The 21,952-nt window shown below is 38.4% G+C and overlaps 1 protein-coding gene across 1 annotated transcript; it reads left to right on the plus strand.

Annotated features, from left to right (window-relative positions):
* Window positions 1-13: 13 nt before the first annotated feature.
* LOC311306685 (uncharacterized protein) lies at window positions 14-20,769 on the plus strand. Its single transcript, XM_084435221.1, has 4 exons — window positions 14-184; window positions 1,579-1,823; window positions 15,783-17,112; window positions 19,650-20,769. The coding sequence occupies exons 2-4, from the start codon at window positions 1,706-1,708 to the stop codon at window positions 19,756-19,758; spliced, it is 1,557 nt and encodes a 518-aa protein (XP_084291347.1). The 5' UTR covers window positions 14-184; window positions 1,579-1,705; the 3' UTR covers window positions 19,759-20,769.
* Window positions 20,770-21,952: the final 1,183 nt, after the last annotated feature.

Raw genomic sequence — 21,952 nt, forward strand, 5'->3', positions numbered from 1 at the left:
GTTCACGCTGCCCGGAAACGTCACGTCCGTTACCATAACAACAGTTGCATGTGCTCCGGTGTTTTAAACACAGCCGTCAATATTGCCTTATCAATTTCAGCCTGAATCAGATTTAGAGAATATTACTGGAGAGGAATCGAGCAGAACTTGTGCAAGAACGGCTGTTACAGGACGTTTCAGAGAGGTATGTTTTTTTGTGTAGTTGTCTCCAACTTTTTATATACGCGGTTATTTGTAATGCTACTGCTTATGCTAATGCTACTGTTTATGTTACAACACGCAAATACAATTGAGTACATACAATCGTTCGTTTAAACTCAATATTACAATCCTCGATGGGATTATTTATTTGATCACTTCTCTCTCTGTCTCTCTCTCTCTCTCTGTCTCTCTCTCTCTCTCACACACTCACACACACACACACACACACACACATCAGAATATGAGCACACTACGAGACTAACATGGTTTACCTCAGTAAAGAAAGTGTTTACACAGAACCATGTTTAATGTAACGTTCCTGTCGCCATGATATAATTATTTTATGCCGTGTTTCAGATTTATCCTTTGATAAAACATGAACAAATACATAGAGTGAATTAGAGTATTTGTACATTTGACAGTAATACATTATTTAGCCGAAAAGTGCAATAGTAACTTATACTCAATCTAAGTCGTCCTTTAAAAACACTAAGTGCAGCCACAGTGTAGTGAAATAAGAGACTTGAGTAATAGAGAACACAAATAAACCTCAACTGAACAATTAAAGGTTAGTTCACCCAATAATTACAATTCTGTCAGTAATATTACTCACCCTTGTGTTGTTTTTGATGAAATCTGAGAGCTGTCTCACTCCTCCATAGGCTTCTCTGTAATTGAAACTTGCCGGTGAGAAAGTTAGTAAAGAAGATGTTTAAAGTAGTACAAGTGACTACAGTGGCTCAACCATAAGTTTATCAAGCGACGAGAATACTTTTTGTGCGAAAAACAAAACCTTTATTAATTTAAGTAATCTCTATTTGGTTCTTTTTTTTTTTTTTTGCTATTAAAAAGTATTCTCGTCGCTTGATGATTGTCAGTTTCTGCACATAAAAACTGTTACGTGTTAGAGATCTTTTCTTTGTATTATTGGTTGTTTTATCCATGTCATATTGAGATAAATAACAGTATTATCTTTTAATAGAGCAGTTTTATAGCACTTTTATCATCTATCCTGACTCAAATAATGTGTTTCTAACAGCAGACACTCAGAATAAAGTGAGATGATCTGCTGATGATCCTGAATGGCTTGTTGAAAGAGTGTTGATAGTCTGAGGCTCATCAATATTAACAGATCTGCTGAAAACACTCTTTATTTCATGACAATAGTTCCTGTTTTCACCTCATTTATTATGCTGATGTCTTCAGATCTCCTGTACATTGACACTTAAAGCTCATTTCATTGGTGTGAATAGACTGAGGGTAATTGTTGGTTTCTATATAGAGATACAGACATAAATGCTTAAATGTCATTTAGCATTAAAACAAATAATATATTAAAACAAACTCAGTAACTGATATATTTTTTTATTTTTGCAGATCTGTAATTCATCATCAGTGAAGCTCCTCCCACATAAAAATCACATCATCAGTGAAGCTCCTCCCACTGCAATTCTCCAATAAATGCTGTAATATTCCCATCCGTCTACAAGTGAAGACGAGCACAATGCATCAGGAAGAGCTGATATCTGTAAAGACTGAGTTTATTAAAGAGGACAGTGAGAACATGAGTGATCCAGAACCCTGCAGAATGAAACACACTGAAGATCCTGAAGAACAAAGAGGTTGGTGTTTATTCTTCATTCATTCATGATGCTGAAGAACATTCCTGTTAGAAACATTCAAGCACTTCTTCACATTTAGATGCAGTTACACTATGGGAAATGGTACAAAGTGTTCTTGTTTGTTTACAACAAATGGTCAGTAAAGGGAGGTTTGAGAATCTGCTATATTGATTGTCAACATCAGGTCCAACTAAATATTTTAGCTGTTTTATTTTACATTTATAACTGGCTCTCATTTTTTTGCAACCATGTTACCAAACATTTTGACAGTTCTCAATTTTCGATTAGATTTCTATTCACAAGCTTGTGATTCGATACCAATTGTTTTGGATATACTGAGATAAAGTACATGGCAGGGAAAGAAAATCTCTCAAATAATGCTGTAAACTACACATGGGAGTCAGTTGGTACTACACTACTATAATATTGAAGGTTAACATTTACTGATTTGTATACAAGTTTTACGCTTAAATTACATTCAAGGATGTTTTTTATGATAATAAAGTTATACTAACTTTACAATTAGGCCTACATAATCATATTTCTACCTTTAAACGGCACCTATTATGACCCTTTTCACAAGATGTAAAATAAGTCTGTTATATTGTTAAATTCGCTGATAATCAGGTGACCAGATGGCAAACCAGAATTTAAAAACCCGACAAAGCTATGGGTTCACGCACAACTCTCTCATTCGTCATGCCGTTATAACATTTCGTCTCGTCTCGTTTTGGTCAATGAAAATTAAGAGACATTTTAGCATAATTTTTATTTTGTAAACCACATTTAGTCTTGTTTTTATTCGTCAACAATATTGCATTATACATTTATTTTAGTCATCTTCACATGTCCAACATTCTCGTCTCGTTTTTGTCAGGTGAAAGGTTCGTTGACGACAATATTTCGTCATAATTTTCGTTGACGAAAGCAACACTACCTGGAGGTGGACTAGGGCTGTCACTTTTGTGAAAAAATCCTGTTCGATTTTTGAGACATATGTGTTCATTGAATCGATTGTAAAATCGATTTTCCATGTCTAAAGACGTTTCCATTTTAAACGCCAAATATGGGCAAATCCACGGACAACTAACAGGCATTATTAGGACGAACGTAAAGAGGGCGCTTGAGACACGCACAAGTCAGCAATATTCCTGTTGATTTATTGGCGTGAAGTTTCGTGCACAATGACAAACAGGAGTGCAACATTCTCGAAAAGCAATAAGCAGAGTGGACTGCCATAACATCAATGAAAAACATCACTGCAGTCTTCAACATGGCTGTGTTTACGGTTAGAAAAGTCAAACAAATGTTGCCTACGTGGCGATTGTTGACCGTAGCCTGATTCTGTATCTGTATGCATGAGACTGTCTGAATACTGGCAGAATTCACATTTTTGTAGTAAAAATAGAAACATTATGCAGAAGTATAATGTGTGTTTGTCAGAGTTGCTGTGTGATGTGCGTTCGATGCGGGCGTATCGTGACGAGCTGGACGCGTTCCGAGAAAAGACCGTTAAAATCGATTCTCTATTTTCGTTTTCGAAACTTGTGTTGGTTGGTCCACTCCAATCGATTGTGCAATCGATTTTCGAACGTAAAGTGACAGCCCTAAGGTGGACACACACAAACTCAGACACACACACACACACACACACACACACACAAACCTGGAGATTGAGGTGGACAAAAACCAACACACACCAACCTGAACCTGGAGGTAATAATAATGTCTAGTCTGGTGGCTGTGATATAAACCTACCAACGTCCTTTGCCATGATTTTTGGAATGACTGATTGCGAGAGGAAAAAATGACGTTTTAGTCGCATAACATCAGTTAATGGAAACACCGTCATTTCGCAATAGTTGTTTATCGATATTTAGAAAAAAAAAAACGCAAAAGTTTTGCGCGAATCTGTAATGGAAACGCGACAGCGCTTAACATAGACTAACTTCTCAGAGTTATGTTGAGCAACAGTGTTCATTGCTAACCATTCAACTCCGGATTGATTCTGGAATCTTCGCTGGGGGAATAAGCATTAAGGCCCGTTCACATCAAGGACGATAACTATAAAGATAACGATAAAGATCTAATTCTAAAAATCGTTCTCCATATTAAAGAATAACAGAGTTCACACCACAACTATAACGATAAAGATATGAGGAACGATATCGTTGGGATCACTTTCAGAACGATTTTTTTCCAGCTGTCAAACGATAAAACACTGACAGCCAATCAGAATCCATTCTAGCAGGTCATCCATTTTTGCTACTTTGAAACTGCAGCGCGGGTGCGCGCGTGCTTAGAATAAAAAGACCGTTATCGGTCGTTGGTGTGGACGCATATATAGTTATCTTTATCGTTATTATAGTTACCGTGCTTGGTGTGAACGGGCCTTTAAGCAGCAACAATCCGTCCTCTAACTAACACATGCTCATATTTTGATTCAAATCGTGCGGTAAGAGACCGGAGGGGTTAGTCGTGCCTCCGTTGTCAGTTTGTGTGAGAGAGAGAGAGGGAGCAAGCAGCGTGCAGCTCTACAATAAAATACAATTTTACCCGTATTAAATAGTTAAAAAATCTGAATCAATCCGTGGCGTTCAGCGTTGATATTGAAATTAATGAATGTATGGGAAACCATATATAAAATATATAGGGCCGGGACTCGATTAAAAAAATGTATCTAATTAATTAGAGGCTTTGTAATTAATTAATCGAAATTAATTGCATATAAATATTTGAACTGAGAACAGTGAGAAGTAATTTTTTTTCACATGGATTTTTAGCATACCATTGAATAATGACTGAATACATAAGCTTAAGCAACAAAATATTGTTTATTTTTGTTCAACCAAGTCTAACAGACCAGTGCAACTTTTGCCATTAAGTGTAGCAATAGCATATTTAGAAACAATTTAGAAATAGTACATTTCAGAAATTCAGGTAGCTTATAGGTGCTGGAACCTTCTGTAAACTATGTTTTTTTTTAAGTAAAACACAATACTGTCAGGTACATTCAGAACATTGGAAACCCTGACTATTAGAAAACATCTCTCTGTTGCTTCACAGGCCATAACAGACTAAGTCCAACTCTCAATAACCTTGGCCAAAACAATAAAGAGTTCAACATAAAGTGCCAGTTGCACCAACAACATAATACATAGATCAACATAAAGTGTACCATTTAAAAAAAAAAAAAAAAGTGCCAGTGATTGACCTCAGTCCCCATTCTTCCAATATCCTGATGAAAAATAAATCTCTCTGTTGCTTAGACCACTGTTTGATCAACATGTCAGTAACAACAACCCCATTGGCCTCAGGATACCTCTATGACTATTTCTTATACTTCTCTTTCAGCCAGTTGCTGAGACAAACTAGCTTGTTCACATTTTCAGAGCTCAAGGCTGCCCTTTTCTTTTGAACTACGTTACCTGCCAGTGAGAAAAGTCTCTCGCAAGGGACAGAAGTGGCAGGGCTGCCCAGATACTTGCGGGCCAGGGCAGAAAATTGGGGAAAGGGGGTCAAAAAGAAATAGAAAAGAAAAACAAAGAAGACCATTACACATGTTACCTTAAAGCGTGGGTCGAGTGCTGTAGTCACCCTGAGCCATCCATGGTTGAGTGTATCTTGGCGTTGAGACAGGTCCTTTTTAAAGTCACCCTTGAACCTCAACACATAGGCTGGGTCATCATCTGAGACCTCCATGGTGTGGGTCAGGTGGCGGAGAGCAGGTAACACAACAGAGCACGAGACGTAAGTCTCACCCCCAAGGAGCTCAGTCACATATCTGCAGAGGATAGTTTAGGAAAGTGATTAATTATTGTGCCAATTAATAGTAGATTAAAAACAGTAACAACTTTATACTATAGTCATAGTGATATTGATATTCAGTACAATACATTTAAAAACAGTTGGTGGGTGTTTACCTGCATGGTTTAAGGAGGGTCTCAAGCCTCTGCAGTCTGTCCCACTCTGCTGTAGTTAACATGGTGAGATTGTGCTTCTGTTTGGCTAGAGTATTCTTCACAGCCTCTTGGTTCTGCACCAGACGAGAGATCAAAAACAGTGTTGAATTCCACCTTGTGGAAACATCCTGTATCAGTGGCTCTTTGTCTTGTTCTAGTTGTGTTTGCTCCTTGTGCAGTTCCTCTGTGTTTGAGGGGCTATGTTTAAAATGCCCCACTATTTTACGGCATCTTGCCAATGTGGCTGTGAACCCGCTGTCAGCAAGGCAAACTGTGATGGTCCTCTGCAACACGTGAGCAATACATGGCATGTGCTGGAATGTGAGCTGTCTCATTGCAGCGATCATGGTTCGGGCACTGTCTGTTCCGATTGTGGTGACTTTTTGTGTGATTTCCCAGGCCTCTGCCACAGACTCAAAATCTCCTGCCACGTTTTCAGCAAAGTTGCCTAGTGGTGGTCTTCTGGATAGTTAAGGCAAATGAGTGAAGACGCCACTTGACGTCAATAAAGTGTGCTGTCACACCAAAGTAATTTGAATTGCTTACAGAGGTCCAATGATCCCCAGTCAGGGCAACAAACTCGGCTTTCTCCAATAAATTCTCTTTATCTTCCTTTTCATTGTCATAAAGCTGCTGGACTCTTTTTGTCACTGTCTTTCTGGATGGCAGCTCGTATGTTGTGTCAGACGACGCAATCTGTAGTACATTTTGCAGGCCCTTATCTTCTACCACTCCAAGTGGTCTACAGTCGAGTGCAATCCAGTGAGCCAGGCCGTTGGTTATTTTTTCAGAAGTGGACTTAGAGAAGTGGTCCTTAAACCAGTCATCTGGTGGAGTGTGGGTTGGGTGTGGGCACTCGGAGTCGGGCAAACGTCCACGCTAGCTGCTATATGTTTCAGAATCAGAATCAGAAATCAGAATCAGAAAGAGCTTTATTGCCAAGTATGCTTGCGCATACAAGGAATTTGTCTTGGTGACAGTAGCTTCCAGTACACATACAATATAAAGTGACAAGACAAGTGACAAGTAACATAGGTATAAATAAAAAAGTTTAAAAAAAAAAGATTATAAATTATAAATATATATAAAGTTATAAGGTGCTATAATGAAATGTCTGAGGGAAGTATTGCACATGTTTGTTCCACAGTAGGGGAACATTTAAGTGTTCATGAGGTAGATGGCCTGGGGAAAGAAACTTTTCCTGTGTCTGGTTGTTTTTGTGCTCGGTGCTCTGTAGCGTCGACCAGACGGTAACAGTTCAAACAGAAAGTGTGCTGGGTGTGACGGGTCCAGAGTGATTTTGCGAGCCCTTTTACTCACTCTGGATGAGTACAGTTCTTTGAGTGTGGGAAGGGTAGTGCCAGTGATTCGCTCAGCAGTCCGAACTATCCGCTGTAGTCTACGGAGGTCGGTTTTGGTAGCAGAGCCGAACCAGACGGTGATGGAAGTGCAGAGGATGGACTGGATGACAGCTGAGTAGAACTGTACGAGCAGCTCCTGTGGCAGGTTGAATTTCCTCAGCTGACGCAGGAAGTACAGTCTCTGTTGGGCTTTCTTCACAATAGAGTCTATGTGAGTGTCCCACTTCAGATCCTGAGAGATGGTGGTGCCCAGGAACCTGAATGACTCTACTGCAGTCACAGTGCTGTCCATGATGGTGAGTGAAGGGAGTGCAGGGGGGTTTCTCCTGAAGTCCACGATCATCTCCACTGTTTTGAGCGTGTTCAGCTCCAGGTTGTTATAACTGCACCAAAGAGCCAGCTGCTCCACCTCCTGTCTGTACGCAGACTCGTCACCGTTCCGGATGAGTCCGATAACAGTAGTGTCGTCCGCAAACTTCAGGAGCTTGACAGAGGTGTCTTTAGAGGTGCAGTCATTTGTGTACAGGGAGAAGAGCAGTGGTGAGAGAACACATCCCTGTGGAGCACCGGTGCTGATGATGCGGCTGTCGGACGTGATTTTGCCCATTCTGACTAGCTGTTGTCTGTCTGTCAGAAAGCTGGTGATCCATTGACAGAGGTTTTGCGTTGAGGTGATACTTGAGGCTCGATGTGCTGCGGTGATATGCAAATTCCTTGTTGCATAGCTTGCACACAACCATGCTCTTATCGACGCTTCCATCCGTTCGTTTTTTATAACAAAATTTCCCCTCCAAGGGGCCAACCAAAGCGGTCTCGTCTGCTTCTTCGTTCATGTTCACTGTGGTTTGTTGTTGTCTTAAGTCATGAACGCTAGTTGGTGTTTTAGTATAATCGGTCCGCCAAAACTCATCCAGTGAGAAACGTTCCGTGGTGCAAAAATAAGTTATTAAAAATGTGGAAAAAATTTGTACGCGTTATTTTTTGTGTAATTAAATAATCGTAATTAACACGTTATTTTTTGTGTAATTAATTAATCTTAATTAACGCGTTAAAGTCCCGGCCCTAATAATATAATATAATATAATATATATATATATATATATATATATATATGTATATACATACCAGACTACTTTTACCATGCTGTGTTTTATTATAGAATATAAAAACATCATGTCGAACATGTATACAAGTACTGAAAGGTTGCCTACCATTCTAGTTCACATTTCAAAATGTTTCTGTCTATATATACGTGTACATATATGACATTAGGCTTAGTTCATGTTTTTACTCCAAACTCATTTCATAACATACATTTTAATCTGGCACCACCAGTTTTTATCTTACTTTAAAAATAGTCTCATCTTCAAATCACGTTCTTCCAATTCTTCTGGGGTAAATCCAAGGTAAACAGCACAGCACAGCACAGCACAGCAAAAGAGTCTTCCAAATTCGATGAAAAACAGAGGAGTAAGTTCCCGAAGTCTCTGATTCTTTGTTTTGAGGTAATGAGGGCGTTTACAGAACTGCGTTACTCCGCATGGATCATTTGCATGTCAATCGCTCATGCGTGCGTGGTCAAATTAAAGTTAATGAGGACGTGTTTAAGGAAACTGTACATGCCGCTGCTTTCGTATGGATTACTTAAAAATAGATTTTTTTTTTATATAATTTGCATACTTTAAAAATAGAGATTCCAAGCGTTGTATGTGTTTGGAGTCTGTGTGACAAACATTCCCTGAGTTACAGGTAATTTTCTGTCGCGTTTCAGAATGAGTTTCACACAGACAGAACGCGCATCATGTTTATTTTCTTTTTTTTTTACGAAAAACACAATATTTTGTTTTTATTATGAGTGTACACAAACACATTTAACAGTTTTGAATGATGTACAACACAAGTATGTAAAATCAACAGAGTATTTTGCACTGATATGAAAAAAAAAACGAGCAGATCACGCCGGCGTGATTGCCGACCCCAGGGGGTTAAGGCCTCTCTGTATGCAATCAAGCTCTCTTTCCATGAAATGCGAAATACCTCTAGTTTTGTTTTCTTCCAGTTGCGCTCCATTTTTCTGGCTGCTCTGTTAAGGGCTTGAGTGTGCTCGTTGTACCACGGCGTTGGATTATTTTCTTTAATCTTCTTTAAGCGCAAAGGAGCAACTGTGTCTAAAGTGCTGGAAAAGAGAGAGTTAAAAGTTTCTGTCGCAATATCTAGTTCTTCTAAGCTATTTGGGATGCTGAGATGATGAAACTGATCAGGAAGATCATTAATAAAGCAATCTTTAGTGGCAGAAGTAATAGTTCTTCTAACATATTTGTAACACGGAGTCAACATTGCAGCCTTGGCTAAATTAAGTTTACTTGGCTAAATAATGATCTGAGATGTCATCGCTCTGCTGCTGAATTTCAACGGCATCAACATGGATTTCTTGTGATAATATTAGATCTAGAGTATGATTACGAGAATGAGTAGGTCCTGACATGTTGTCTAACTCCAGTAGAGTTCAGAATGTCTTTAAATGCCAATCCGAATGCTTCTTTTTCGTTATCTACATGTAAATTAAAATCACCAACAATTAATTCATTAAATAAATTAAATAAATAAATTAAATACATTTATTTGTATAAATGAAAAAAAAATACAGTTAGTTAATCATATATTAATTTAGTGCATAACATATCGCCAGCGTTGAGTCGTCTCTTCGCAGGTGTCGAGTCATCTCTTCACGGGTGTTGGGGCATCTGAAGTTTCCATGAGAGGCTGGATACAAACTGGAGCTGACGAACTCTATTTACTAGCGTCCCGAGATAACAACAGAAAAGCAGATGGGAAATAATTAGCATAGCTGCTGTTCATAATATTAATGCATTTGATCCGATTCAACTGTAACCTAAAAGGTAATTATTATGTGAATGCTTGGCTTTTTTTTTTTAATTAGTACTTTATCTGCAACCAATACTAACTCTGATAGAAAATCAGCAAATTCTTTGATAAAGTCTATATGGTGCCCTGGTGGCCTGTATACAGTAGCCAGCACAAATGTTAAAGGAGAAGTTCACTTTCAAAAAAACTTTTGCTGATAATTTACTCACCCCCATGTCATCCAAGATGTCCATGTCTTTCTTTCTTCAGTCGCAAAGAAATTAAGGTTTTTGATGAAAACATTCCAGGATTTCCCCCCATGTAATGGATTCTATTGGGACCCAAACGGTAGAAGGTCCAAATGACAGTTTAAGTGCAGCTTCAAAGGGCTTTAAACGATACCAGATGATGAATAAGGGTCTTATCTAGCGAAACGATCGGTCATTTCCAAAATAAATAAAAAAGTTTAAGTTTTATAAGCACAAATGTTCGCCTTGCTCTGTTCTGTGATGCGCGTTCGTGACGTCACGTAATACGCAATTACGTTGAAAAGGTCACGCTTGAAAAATTTCTGTCCTGAAGAAAATGTTCTTTTTGGCTTTTTAATATTAAAACACCCAGGATACGCACACGAAATGGGCATTTTAAACGATAAACTGACACAAATACATTTGAAAATGTGTATATGGTCCTCCTCCTGCACATTTGTAAACACGTCAAGCGTGACCTTTTCAACGTAATTGCGTATTACGTGACGTCACGAACGCGCATCACAGAACAGAGCAAGGCGAGCGTTTGTGCTTATAAAACTTAAACTTTTTTATTTATTTTGGAAATGACCGATCGTTTCGCTAGATAAGACCCTTATTCATCGTCTGGTATCGTTTAAAGCCCTTTGAAGCTGCACTTAAACTGTCATTTGGACCTTCTACCGTTTGGGTCCCAATAGAATCCATTACATGGGGGGAAATCCTGGAATGTTTTCATCAAAAACCTTAATTTCTTTGCGACTGAAGAAAGAAAGACATGGACATCTTGGATGACATGGGGGTGAGTAAATTATCAGCAAAAGTTTTTTTGAAAGTGAACTTCTCCTTTAAACGTGATTTATCATTTACACTGTAGTGTTAAATTTAGCAACAACACTTCAAACAAATTATATTGTAAGGGTAGAATTCCTGCAGTGGTTCAAGCTGCAAGAACTGCCGAATGACTAAAGAAACGTTATTGGCAAGATGGTAGAAAACTGCACATTTCTTGTCTTTAACCACCCACTGCCACTTATACCAACGACGGAAATAAGTGCAGTTACAATAGCTTAATATTTGTGGGAGAGCGTTGCTATAGAGAGTGACGATATTGTATTGCAATATGTAGCACTTCAAAGTCAATACCAAATCAAAACTAGTTAGTACATTAGTTGCAATTGAATGGTTATGGTTACACTTAAAATAGTTACAAAATATATGTATGAGATGATGATAACTTACATTATTAATTGTACCCAGCATATATGAAAAATGTTACTAGAGAGAGAGAGAGAGAGAGAGAGAGAGAGAGAGAGCCAGCCCCCAAGAAAGGGACCCAGAGAAGAAGATAGCCAAAGCATCAAAAAGCCAGAGCAACAGTTACAATCTTCTTTTATCCTTTCCTTGACCATGTGACTAAAACCCAAATGTGAGACATTCAAACTGACCAATCAGATAATTACACTCCCACCACTGTACTAAAGGTGTGACAATTCATCGACCCCCAAAGTACAAACATTTGGCCTGCAAGCCTAGATCACTATCAGCCCCATCGGTGCCTTAGGAACTCCAAATGGTCATTGTGGCAGAAAGAGGGGGTAGAAAAACAGTCAAGCAAATATCTTTGTTCATTTAAAATATCTTGGATTATTTTCAATCCTACATATTTAAATCAAGACTTCTCAGTAATTCTGAAGATATTACTATAAATCACAGCAACTCCTCCCCCTTTGCCTTTGAGACGAGGTTCATGTTTATAACAATAATCTTGCGGGGTGGACTCATTTAAAGTAATAATTATCTGGTTTTAGCCAGGTTTCTGTCAACACAGCACATCTGGATTATTATCTGTAATCATATCATTAACATGAGTGCTTTTGAAGTAAGGGTAGAATATTCAGCAACCCGAGCTTTATCATTTGTTCATCCGTATTATATCTTGTTTTTTATTTGTTGAACATCAATTAAATTTTTACCTTTGAATGGGTTTTTTTTAGGAGTTTTTTGTATGTCCTAATTCAGGGAACAGACACAGTCTCTATATGATGATATCTAGGTGAAAGAGGCTCTATGTGATGGGATTTATCTGACCTTGGTGAGGTGAGACAGCTAGCAGTCGGTCGGTTTAGCCAGTCTGTCTGCTTCCTGACCCGAGCCCCAGATTGTCATGTTTGAGCTCTAAGACTATGTGCCATATTACTAGAGAGAATAGCAGCACCATCCCAGGTCAGGTCTGCCTCAAAAACTTTTCCAATTGTTGAATTCGATAACATTTTGCGTACACAACCTCGACAGCCAGCCATTGAGTGAGGACAATCTACTATCTATCTCATCACTCCTGCAAACAGGACGGGGGCCAGAGCAAATCACAGTGCCTGACATCATACTTACAAGTTCACACACCCTCTTTAATTTTAATTTTTGTGATCTCCGACTGGCGGAGTTTAACATCATTAGTGATGACGTGAATAATAATCTTAGAGAATTTACGATTAGCATTAGCCAGCACTTTTAAATTTGCTTTGATGTCAGGCGCTCTGGCTCCCGGCAAACATGTGACTGTGACACATTCCGTGTAATAGAATCCCCAATAACTAGGGCACAATCAACAGGATTCTCAGTGGGTGTTTCACTGAGTGGGGAGAATCTGTTTGATGAGGTAATCGGAACGGAAGAGCGGTGTTTTGTCCTGCGACTACAGCGTCTTACCGTCACCCAATTGCCCTGCTGCACGGGCTCTGCAGCCGGAACCGAACAATGTACAGAGTTCATTAAGCTAGTCGCATCCAATACATTGTCTAAAGCCCTTGCACTCTTACAATTAACCTTGATTAAAAGTTGGGATGTGTGTCTCTAGTTCTGAAATCTTCTCCGCCAGCCTGACTATCTCCCTGCATTTATCACATGTAAAACCTGTGCAATCAGAGAAGGCTATGCTATACATGTTACATGAGGTGCAGGTGACAATAAGAGGAGAAGATGACATGACTCACCATGTTTGTTGATTGATACTCACCACAGTTTTTTGATGAACTCGTAAAAGGTGCAAAATAAAAAGATAAAATTAAAAATAAATAAAGAGCGCATGGAAGGCGCAAGCGCGCTAGAGAATAAAAATAAAATAAAGAGCGCACGGATGGCATGCTAACAGGCTAGCAAATTACTAGCGTGTTGTGCTAGCAATAATGATTTAGATTGAAGCTAGCGATGTCGGGTTAATGTGTGATGCAATAGGACTTCCGGGTGAACGCTGGTGCTATTAGCTGCCGCTGCTCAGGGAGAGAATTTTAAAAAACTTTTAGTAGGCTACTTCTAAATCCTCCTGCACTTATGAATGCATGGATGCATCTATGAACTGTTTAACCCATTTTAAGGAGCCACTCTGACCTGTGTATCCACGCTGTTTCGGCGGGTTTGTACGCTGGTTTTGAGCTGCGTGTTGATCTCTGCGGTTGCTGCTTTGCCTGCCGGTTACTGACTGCTGTTCTTCGTGGTACCTCTGGCACGGGGATCAACTATGAAGATCACTGAGCTACTGGTGCAGATGAACTACATCTGGGTCATCCTTTCTGCTATATACCATTCTGTAGCATGGACGATGCTCCAGTATTCGGCGGCGGAACTTACTCAGCTCCGTTTGCGTCCTTTTAATCTTCCGTCAGCTCCACATCTTCCCTTGGATATCGTGTACATACCACGTCGGAAATATATACACCGCGGGTCCCGGCGGAGTTACAACATTGATGGCTCATGTCAAATACGGTCCTTTTGGTCATCTACACCACGCTCGCCGAGGAAGCTCACACGGTCTGTCGATCACAGTGTATTAACCAACCTGGCCAGATCGGTTGGCAACGATTCTGGTAAAAACAATTTTTCCTTTGGATTACTTAATATACGATCACTCTCCAATAAAGAACCTCTGGTGTACGATCTACTGTCTGACCGTAAGTTTGACTTTCTCTGTCTTACTGAGACATGGCAGAAACCAGATGACTTTTTTTAATCTAAATCAGTCTGTTCCCCCAGGATATAGTTATGTTTGTAAATCACGTGATACGGGACGGGGAGGGGGGCTAGCTATACTTCACAAAGAGAAATTGAAAGTATCTCAGTTAACTTTGTCTACATATTCTTCTTTTGAAACAATTGCCTTAAAAATCAATGGTGCAATTCCTACCATCCTAACAACTATTTACCGTCCTCCCAAGAGCAATAATGCCTTTTTAAATGAACTATCTGAACTTTTGACTTATCTATCTTCCATGTCTCCAAATGTAATCATTCTGGGTGATTTTAACATTCATATAGATAATGTCAGTAATGCATTTACATGTGAATTTTTATCATGTTTGGATGGCTTTGGTATGCAACAATTTAACACACTGCCCACGCATACTAAGGGACATACTCTTGATCTTGTTTGTTGTTCTGGAATAACACCTTATAATTGTACTGTTTCTGATCTGTTCATATCGGATCACCTGCTGGTGTCTTTTTGTGCCAAGCTGGCAGTTTTTAAAGTAAACCCGTGTCGTCCGATCACATTTCGGAATATTAAGAACATTGATGTGCCTACTCTTGCTAATGAACTTGCCATCTTCTCCAGTAAATCTGATTTCTCTACTGTTGATGAACTGGTTACATATTACAATGATGGACTAAACATGATTTTAGATGAATTTGCACCTGTGAAAACTCGAACTGTTTCATTTGTACATTCAGCTCCTTGGTTTACACCTGAACTGCGTGAACTTAAAACTAAAGGCCGTAGGTTAGAGCGGTTGTATGTCAGGTCTGGCCTTACTGTTCATAAAGAATTGTATGCTGAACATATTCAACATTATAAGAATGCACTGTCCAAGGCTAAATCTGATTACTACTCCAACATAATTGGAGTTAGCAATGGGAATTCCAGGTCCCTTTTCTTGGTGGTAAAAAATATTCTGCAACCACCTGATTCTTTGCCATCTGATATGTATTCCACTGACTTATGTGATCGCTTTTTGACTTTTTTTGCATCTAAGGTTGAAAATGTACATCAGCAATTACGTACGGGTACTCTTCACAATGACTCCTGTCAGTCTATCTATCACGCCATTTTTTTTGTAGGCTACATAAAGTACAAAACATTGTTCATTTCAAAATAGATTATTTTGTATGTAGCCTATTAAATCTCCTGCTGTTTATGATGTCATCTGTTATAATAAACAACAGTCAAGATGAAAAAGAAAAACAGTTCTTGAATTGAAAATGTTATGGCACAGTTGTGTATGTTTAATGTGTTTATTACATTAGATAAGTGTGTCATTGATCAAATATTTTAATAGTTCTCTTGACCGAAACAGGGATTTGTGCCTATAATGTTTTAAAAGTAATAATTGGAAGATCTATGTTCCTCATTCATGGAGATTTTCAGGGACATGCATAATTTATAAAAACTCATCAAAATGATGATCCTATTTCTCTCTTTGAATTTTTATGTACTGCAAATGCAATTAAACTTTTTTTCTTTCATTTCAGACCTGATGAAAGTGAAGGAGGAGAGTGAAGAACTGAGTGAAGTGAAGGAGGAGAGTGAAGAACTGATGAAAGTGAAGGAGGAGCGTGAAGAACTGAGTGAAGTGAAGAAAGAGAGTGAAGAACTGAGTGAAGTGAAGGAAGAGAGTGAAGAACTGAGTGAAGTGAAGGAGGAGAGTGAAGAACTGAGTGAAGTGAAGGAGGAGAGTGAAGAACTGAGTGAAGTGAAGGAGGAGAGTGAAGAACTGAGTGAAGTGGAGGAGGAACATCATGTCAAACCTGGAGAAAAACCTTTGAGTCGCTCAAAGACTAAAAATACATTAAGTTTCACAGCCAAACATAGTCTTGAGATTCACATGAAGATCCACACCGGAGAGAAGCGGTTCTCATGTAATCAGTGTGGAAAGACTTTCTCAAAAAAAAAACATAATCTTGAGCGTCACATGAGAGTTCACACCGGAGAGAAGCCATTCACATGTGATCAGTGTGGAAAGAGTTTCACAACCAAACAAAATCGGGAGATTCACATGAGAGTTCACACGGGAGAGAAGCCGTTCTCATGTAATCAATGTGGAAAGAGTTTCAAAACCAAACAACATTGGGAGATTCACATGAGAGTTCACACTGGAGAAAAGCCGTTCACATGTGATCAGTGTGGAAAGAGTTTCACAACCAAATATATGCTTAAGATTCACATGAGTGTTCACACCGGAGAGAAGCCGTTTTCATGTGACCAGTGTGAGAAGAGTTTCACAAGCAAACAAAATCGGGAGATTCACATGAGTGTTCACACTGGAGAGAAGCCATTCACATGTGATCAATGTGGAAAAAGTTTATCAAACAAAAAAAATCATGAGTGTCACACGAAGATCCACAACAGAGAGAAGCTGTTCATTTGTGATCAATGTGGCAAGACGTTTCTTTTGGCATCAAACCTGAAGACACACCTGAAAGTTCATACAAAGGAGAAGCCACATTCATGTTCTGTGTGTGGAAAGAGTTTTTCAGTGCTGAAATATTTACAAACACATCAGAAAATGCACACTGGTGTGAGAGAGTACATGTGCTTTGAGTGTGAGAAGACTTTTACTAGAGCTGAACATTTAAGACGGCACCAGAGGATCCACACTGGAGAAAAACCTTACAAGTGTTCACACTGTGACAAGAGATTCAGTCGGTCACAACATCTGAAAACACATGAGAGGATCCACACTGGAGAGAAGCCGCACACGTGTGATCAGTGTGGAAGGTGTTTCACTACTAAAAGTCACCTGAAGAGACACATGAAGATCCATGCAGTGGAGAAACCACATCACCACAGTCTGAGATCACGGTGAGTAGTTCATCTTTATGTGCTGAGCAACAAAATCTCTTCTGTGTAAGTTAGTCACAGTCAAATATCTCTTCTCCACCTATAGTTGGCGCTGTTTCACTGTGGCTGCTGTTGAATCATCCAGGTCGTGAATGAGGCAGACACCTGATGTAATTGTAAAGCGCTTGGTGTGTACTAGGGATGTTGACAGATGGTTGACCGTATCAACGTTAACCGATCAAAGTTGTCGGTAGTCGGTTAAAAAAAAGAAAGTGATCTCTAAATTAGGCTTTTATAGACAGTGGACTAAACGCTATAGCCTACAGTTAGCCATCTCTTTCCAAGATCTTTTTGTGTTAAGTGAACAAATCCCTCACTCAATTTTTCATAACTCGCCTGTTTGTAGGCTACTTAATAAAACAAAAACATTTGGCACGAGGTCACAGCGTTTGGGTTCGCGGCTCGTGCGCTAACAAGGTTTGCGAAAAGTAAAGGCTACAGGCTAAAACACTCGAGGTTAGAGCCAGGGCAGATGACAGGATGAAGCCTGCAAAGAAAAGTAGTGTGTGGGATCATTTCACCAAAAAGAATGACACAGATGTAAGTTGCAACTTGTGTGATACAGTGCTTAAAGGGACACTGTGGAGAAATTGTGTTTTTGTCAAACAGCGACCCCTAGAGTCGCTGTACTTGCACTGTCGTAAACGAGTGTTTGTTGTCTGTTAACAGCTCTGATAATCGAAAGCTAGCTAGACATATGTGGAAACTATTGGACTGGTCTAATTATCAGCAATGGATGAATGAACAGCATGTAAAAAAATGACATACTACAAGCAAGCGCAACAACATATAACATAGAATGCAAACAAGTTTACAAATAAAAGATTTATTTACTGGCCACTTTGTGCGTTTTCTCAGATCGGATAGCTATCAGATTTATCAAAACCATTCTATTTACACCTGGTCACATAAATGTGTTTTTGCGAAACGGATTTAAATCCGATCTTCAATTCTCGCGCTATATGCAGTTTTAATGGAGTGCACGTCACCGAAAGCAACAGATATGAGCTGCATTTTATTGATCATCAGCTAAAATTTCTAAATCAGAGACCGCAATAAGAGAGAGCAGCAGCAACACCCCTGGTAAGATCATTTAGTTTCTTTACTTTTAATGATGATGATTGTGTGTTAAGCGTCTGTGACTTACTTTCACTTTTATTTGCGATAGTTTGCACGTTGGCTTGATGAATTGATGCTCAGCTTCTCATCTGCGGTGATGCGTGTTCCAGCGCGTCATCATATCTGGCAATAATATATAGCCTATAACACGCTCTCACACGTTTTTTTTATTATTTATTTTTTAGCATTTTTGGGAGGAGTACAATTTACATATGTGGTTTCAACAATAAATATTCATTTACTCTTGTTCAGTTTCGTCTGGAAATGCGTCTCAGATCTCCTCCTGAAGTGGTTTGAGCGATCGGATTCAAATCCATCTTGAATGCGTTTCGGAGGGCATTTACACCTGTTTTTTTCATGATCGGATAGCTATCTGATCTGAGAAAACGCATGAAGTGGCCAGGTCTAAACACAACAGCCCCCATGACAAAAACATGCGCACGAAAGCCGAAAACAAATGCTGGTTGGCATCTCACGTCATAGACAGTATATAAACGCTCACGTCCGAATTTGAGGATATGGTGGGGGAAGTGACGTATGCCGTAAAGCAGTCGAATTGGGGGGGGGGGGTGAGACTGTACTCTACATTGTGAGTTGTTGTGAGTTGGGCATGTTGCATGCAGTTTTCAATAAAGCAGATTTGTTGTCTCAATTCAAGTCAAGTCTATTTCTTGAAACAAGACGATTCATCTTTTACAAATAACACAGCATCTTAAAAACCTTATGACATGTCAAAAAAGCTTGTTTCATCTGAGATATGACTCAAAACAAGATATCTTCAAGACAGTTTCACTTAACAAGATATTCAAGATGGACTGTCTTAAACAAGCTCCTTTATCTCACTTAAATCTTGGTCTTTAGGTGATTTTGTCTTATATTAAGTGTGATGAGATATTTTGACTAGATATTAGAAAAATATACTTGGCACGATTTTGAGTTTTTGCAGTGTGCAACTTTCTCTTTCTGACATTACTTATTATGGTGAAGATAAAACGTCAAACAGTATTTTAATGTTTTCTAACAGCAGTTCATGTTTTTGTATTTGCTCTGGTGCTTATCAAGAATACAGAGACGAGAAGCTTCCAGATTCTTCCTCTGTTAATTTTAGAAAGGTGTTGGAAATGATGTGATTGCTTAAAGATTAGGCCCTACATGTCAAGTATGTGCCATTTAGAGTTTCATGACCAAACTAGTGATTTATAACACAAATCATCTTCATAATATTATAATAGTACATAATTGTGCACAGCAGTTGTTGACCAGATATGATGGGGTTGAAATGACTATTGAACTCATCAGTGATCTTGACTTTGAGCTTCACTTTTCATTTCACATTTGTCTCTCATTTGAAAACTCACTTGATTTATTGTTTCTTTTAGACCTGATGGACGTGACCAAGAAAGGAAAAACAGAAGCCAAAAGTCTCCTGCCCTCAGTGTTAAAGGCATCAGTGGCAACAACATAAAACTTCTGTGTGGAAGGAGATAACCGTGACGCAAAACAATCTTGCAGGAACTCAAGTATTAAACTAATTAAAATGCAATTAACTGGATCCCATTGTCTTAGATTACACCAAGCATTGAATACAAACAAGCACTATGTACGGCTGTAGAGTGTGAATGTGTAAATGGTGTTTAATGTTTAAGGAAAATGTATATATTTGTGTAAAGTAAGTTTGTTTTCCTCATTACCACGAGGTGCTAGCTTGCTAACCACGTACATATATTTCTAATGTGTACGAAGAGAATAAAATCGATCGAACAGACATTTTTTATTTAAATAGTTTATTAGGAATTGAAATGAGATATGATGACTGTGAATATTTGGAAAATGTGATTTAATGATTGTTGTTTTCTTGGCTTTGTGTTTTCAAGGCTGTTTTTTATTTATTTTATTTTTTCCTCTTCCTTCTTTCTCTTTTTATTTTTTGGGCATATGTGAGTAAATGTTTCATCTGCTGCCGATCCTGAGTTTCAGCAGTTGAGATTGACATAGAGGAATTGTCCTTGCCTTTTGCTGTATGCGCATTGCGAGGACAGGCGAGCCATTCCCATCTGAATCGTACCTGGTGACAGTTCCAAGAGTGAGGAATACATATTGGTTGGACGAACCATTCTTCTTTAATCACCTTTATTCTACTGGATTGGGCGAAATATTTTTAAATTATTTTTTCCCCTCTTCTTTTGGACTCGCTGGATTGAGAAACTGATTTTTCATGGACGGCCACTATTCAATTTTTTTCTCTTCCCTGAATCTGAACTGTTATACTGTTTTTCTGAACTGAGACATTATTATTATTATTATTTTTTATTTTATTTTATTTTATTTTTCTCATTTGACATTTCAATTGAATGAGACACTGTTGTTATTGTGTTTTGTTTCTCTCTTCTGATATTCAATTTGAGTGAGACGCATAGTTGTATTGTGTTTTTTTTTTCCTTTTCTACATTGTAAAAAATAAAATCGTAAAAAAACAGTCATTGATTGTCAGTTACGGCTGCCAAACAAAAACCGTAAAAATAAAGTAAAATATCCTTATTTAAATTAAGTGCTAAATACTTTTACAGAAATCTTCATTAATCTTTTTTAACAGAAACACACAGTTAAAACACAGTTAATTCACATTTTTTCTGATTTTTTTACTGAAAAACATGTAGTTAATTATATGCATGATTTGCTGTGACTATACGTCACTGCATCAGCAACTACACAGTTACTGTCTGTTAAATAAAGCAACATGCAGCATTTCATCATGGTTTCTCTGCTCATCCTGGACTGAAGCTCAGGCTCTACTCTTCAACACAATGGTGACACACAAAACACACCATACAGAAACACTTTAAACCCCAACAGAACATTAAACACTACCAGGATCTCAGCATCTTCACTTATTACAATCCAGACTTTATTTCTTTCATACTAACATTCTTATTGAGAATTAACAGAGGTTTAGAAGTTGAAGCTTTATTGAAAAGAATAAAGTTTGATGTCACCATGATGGAGATCAGTGTTTGCTTTAGTTGGACTCTTGACCTTTTAGTGTTTTACTTAAGCTTTTCTCTGGCTGTTTTAACTGTGTGTCTTTGATGCATGTTATGGTAGGAATCCAAGAGAAACTCAGATCAGATGATGTTGGTCTCTTTTTAGTGATAATAGTCATCATGTAGTGTCCTGCTTCATTGATACCATCTGATTAAGTAATTAAATATTAGTTATTAATTTTTGCATGATAAAACTGCTATAGAAGATCCTTCAGTGCTGTCATACTCAAATTTCATGTCATTATACAGAAAATGTTTTGACAGGATTATATAGACTCACTCAGACATCAATAATCAGCGTATGAATCGCAACAATGGTGACAACGAAAAAAAATCTGAACTACTATAAAGTCACAAAAAGGCTTTGTTGGTTGTCACCATTGTTGAGATTCATATGTTGATTCTTGATGTCTATACTACTACTACTACAAAAAATTAACCAGCTCAAAACTTTTTCCATATAATATATATATTTTTAAATTTCAGAATATTACAATATTGTTGCCAAGGATCATGTGAGAAGCAGACACTGATCTCAATCATGGTGATATCAAATTTATTTTAAAGCTGTCAGCTGCGGCTGTCAAACAAAAACCGTAAAAATAAAGTAAAATATCCTATTTTAGAAGTGCAAAAAACTT

This window comes from Rutilus rutilus, assembly GCF_951802725.1.
Source record: "Rutilus rutilus genome assembly, chromosome: 1".
Classification (NCBI taxonomy): Eukaryota; Metazoa; Chordata; class Actinopteri; order Cypriniformes; family Leuciscidae; genus Rutilus; species Rutilus rutilus.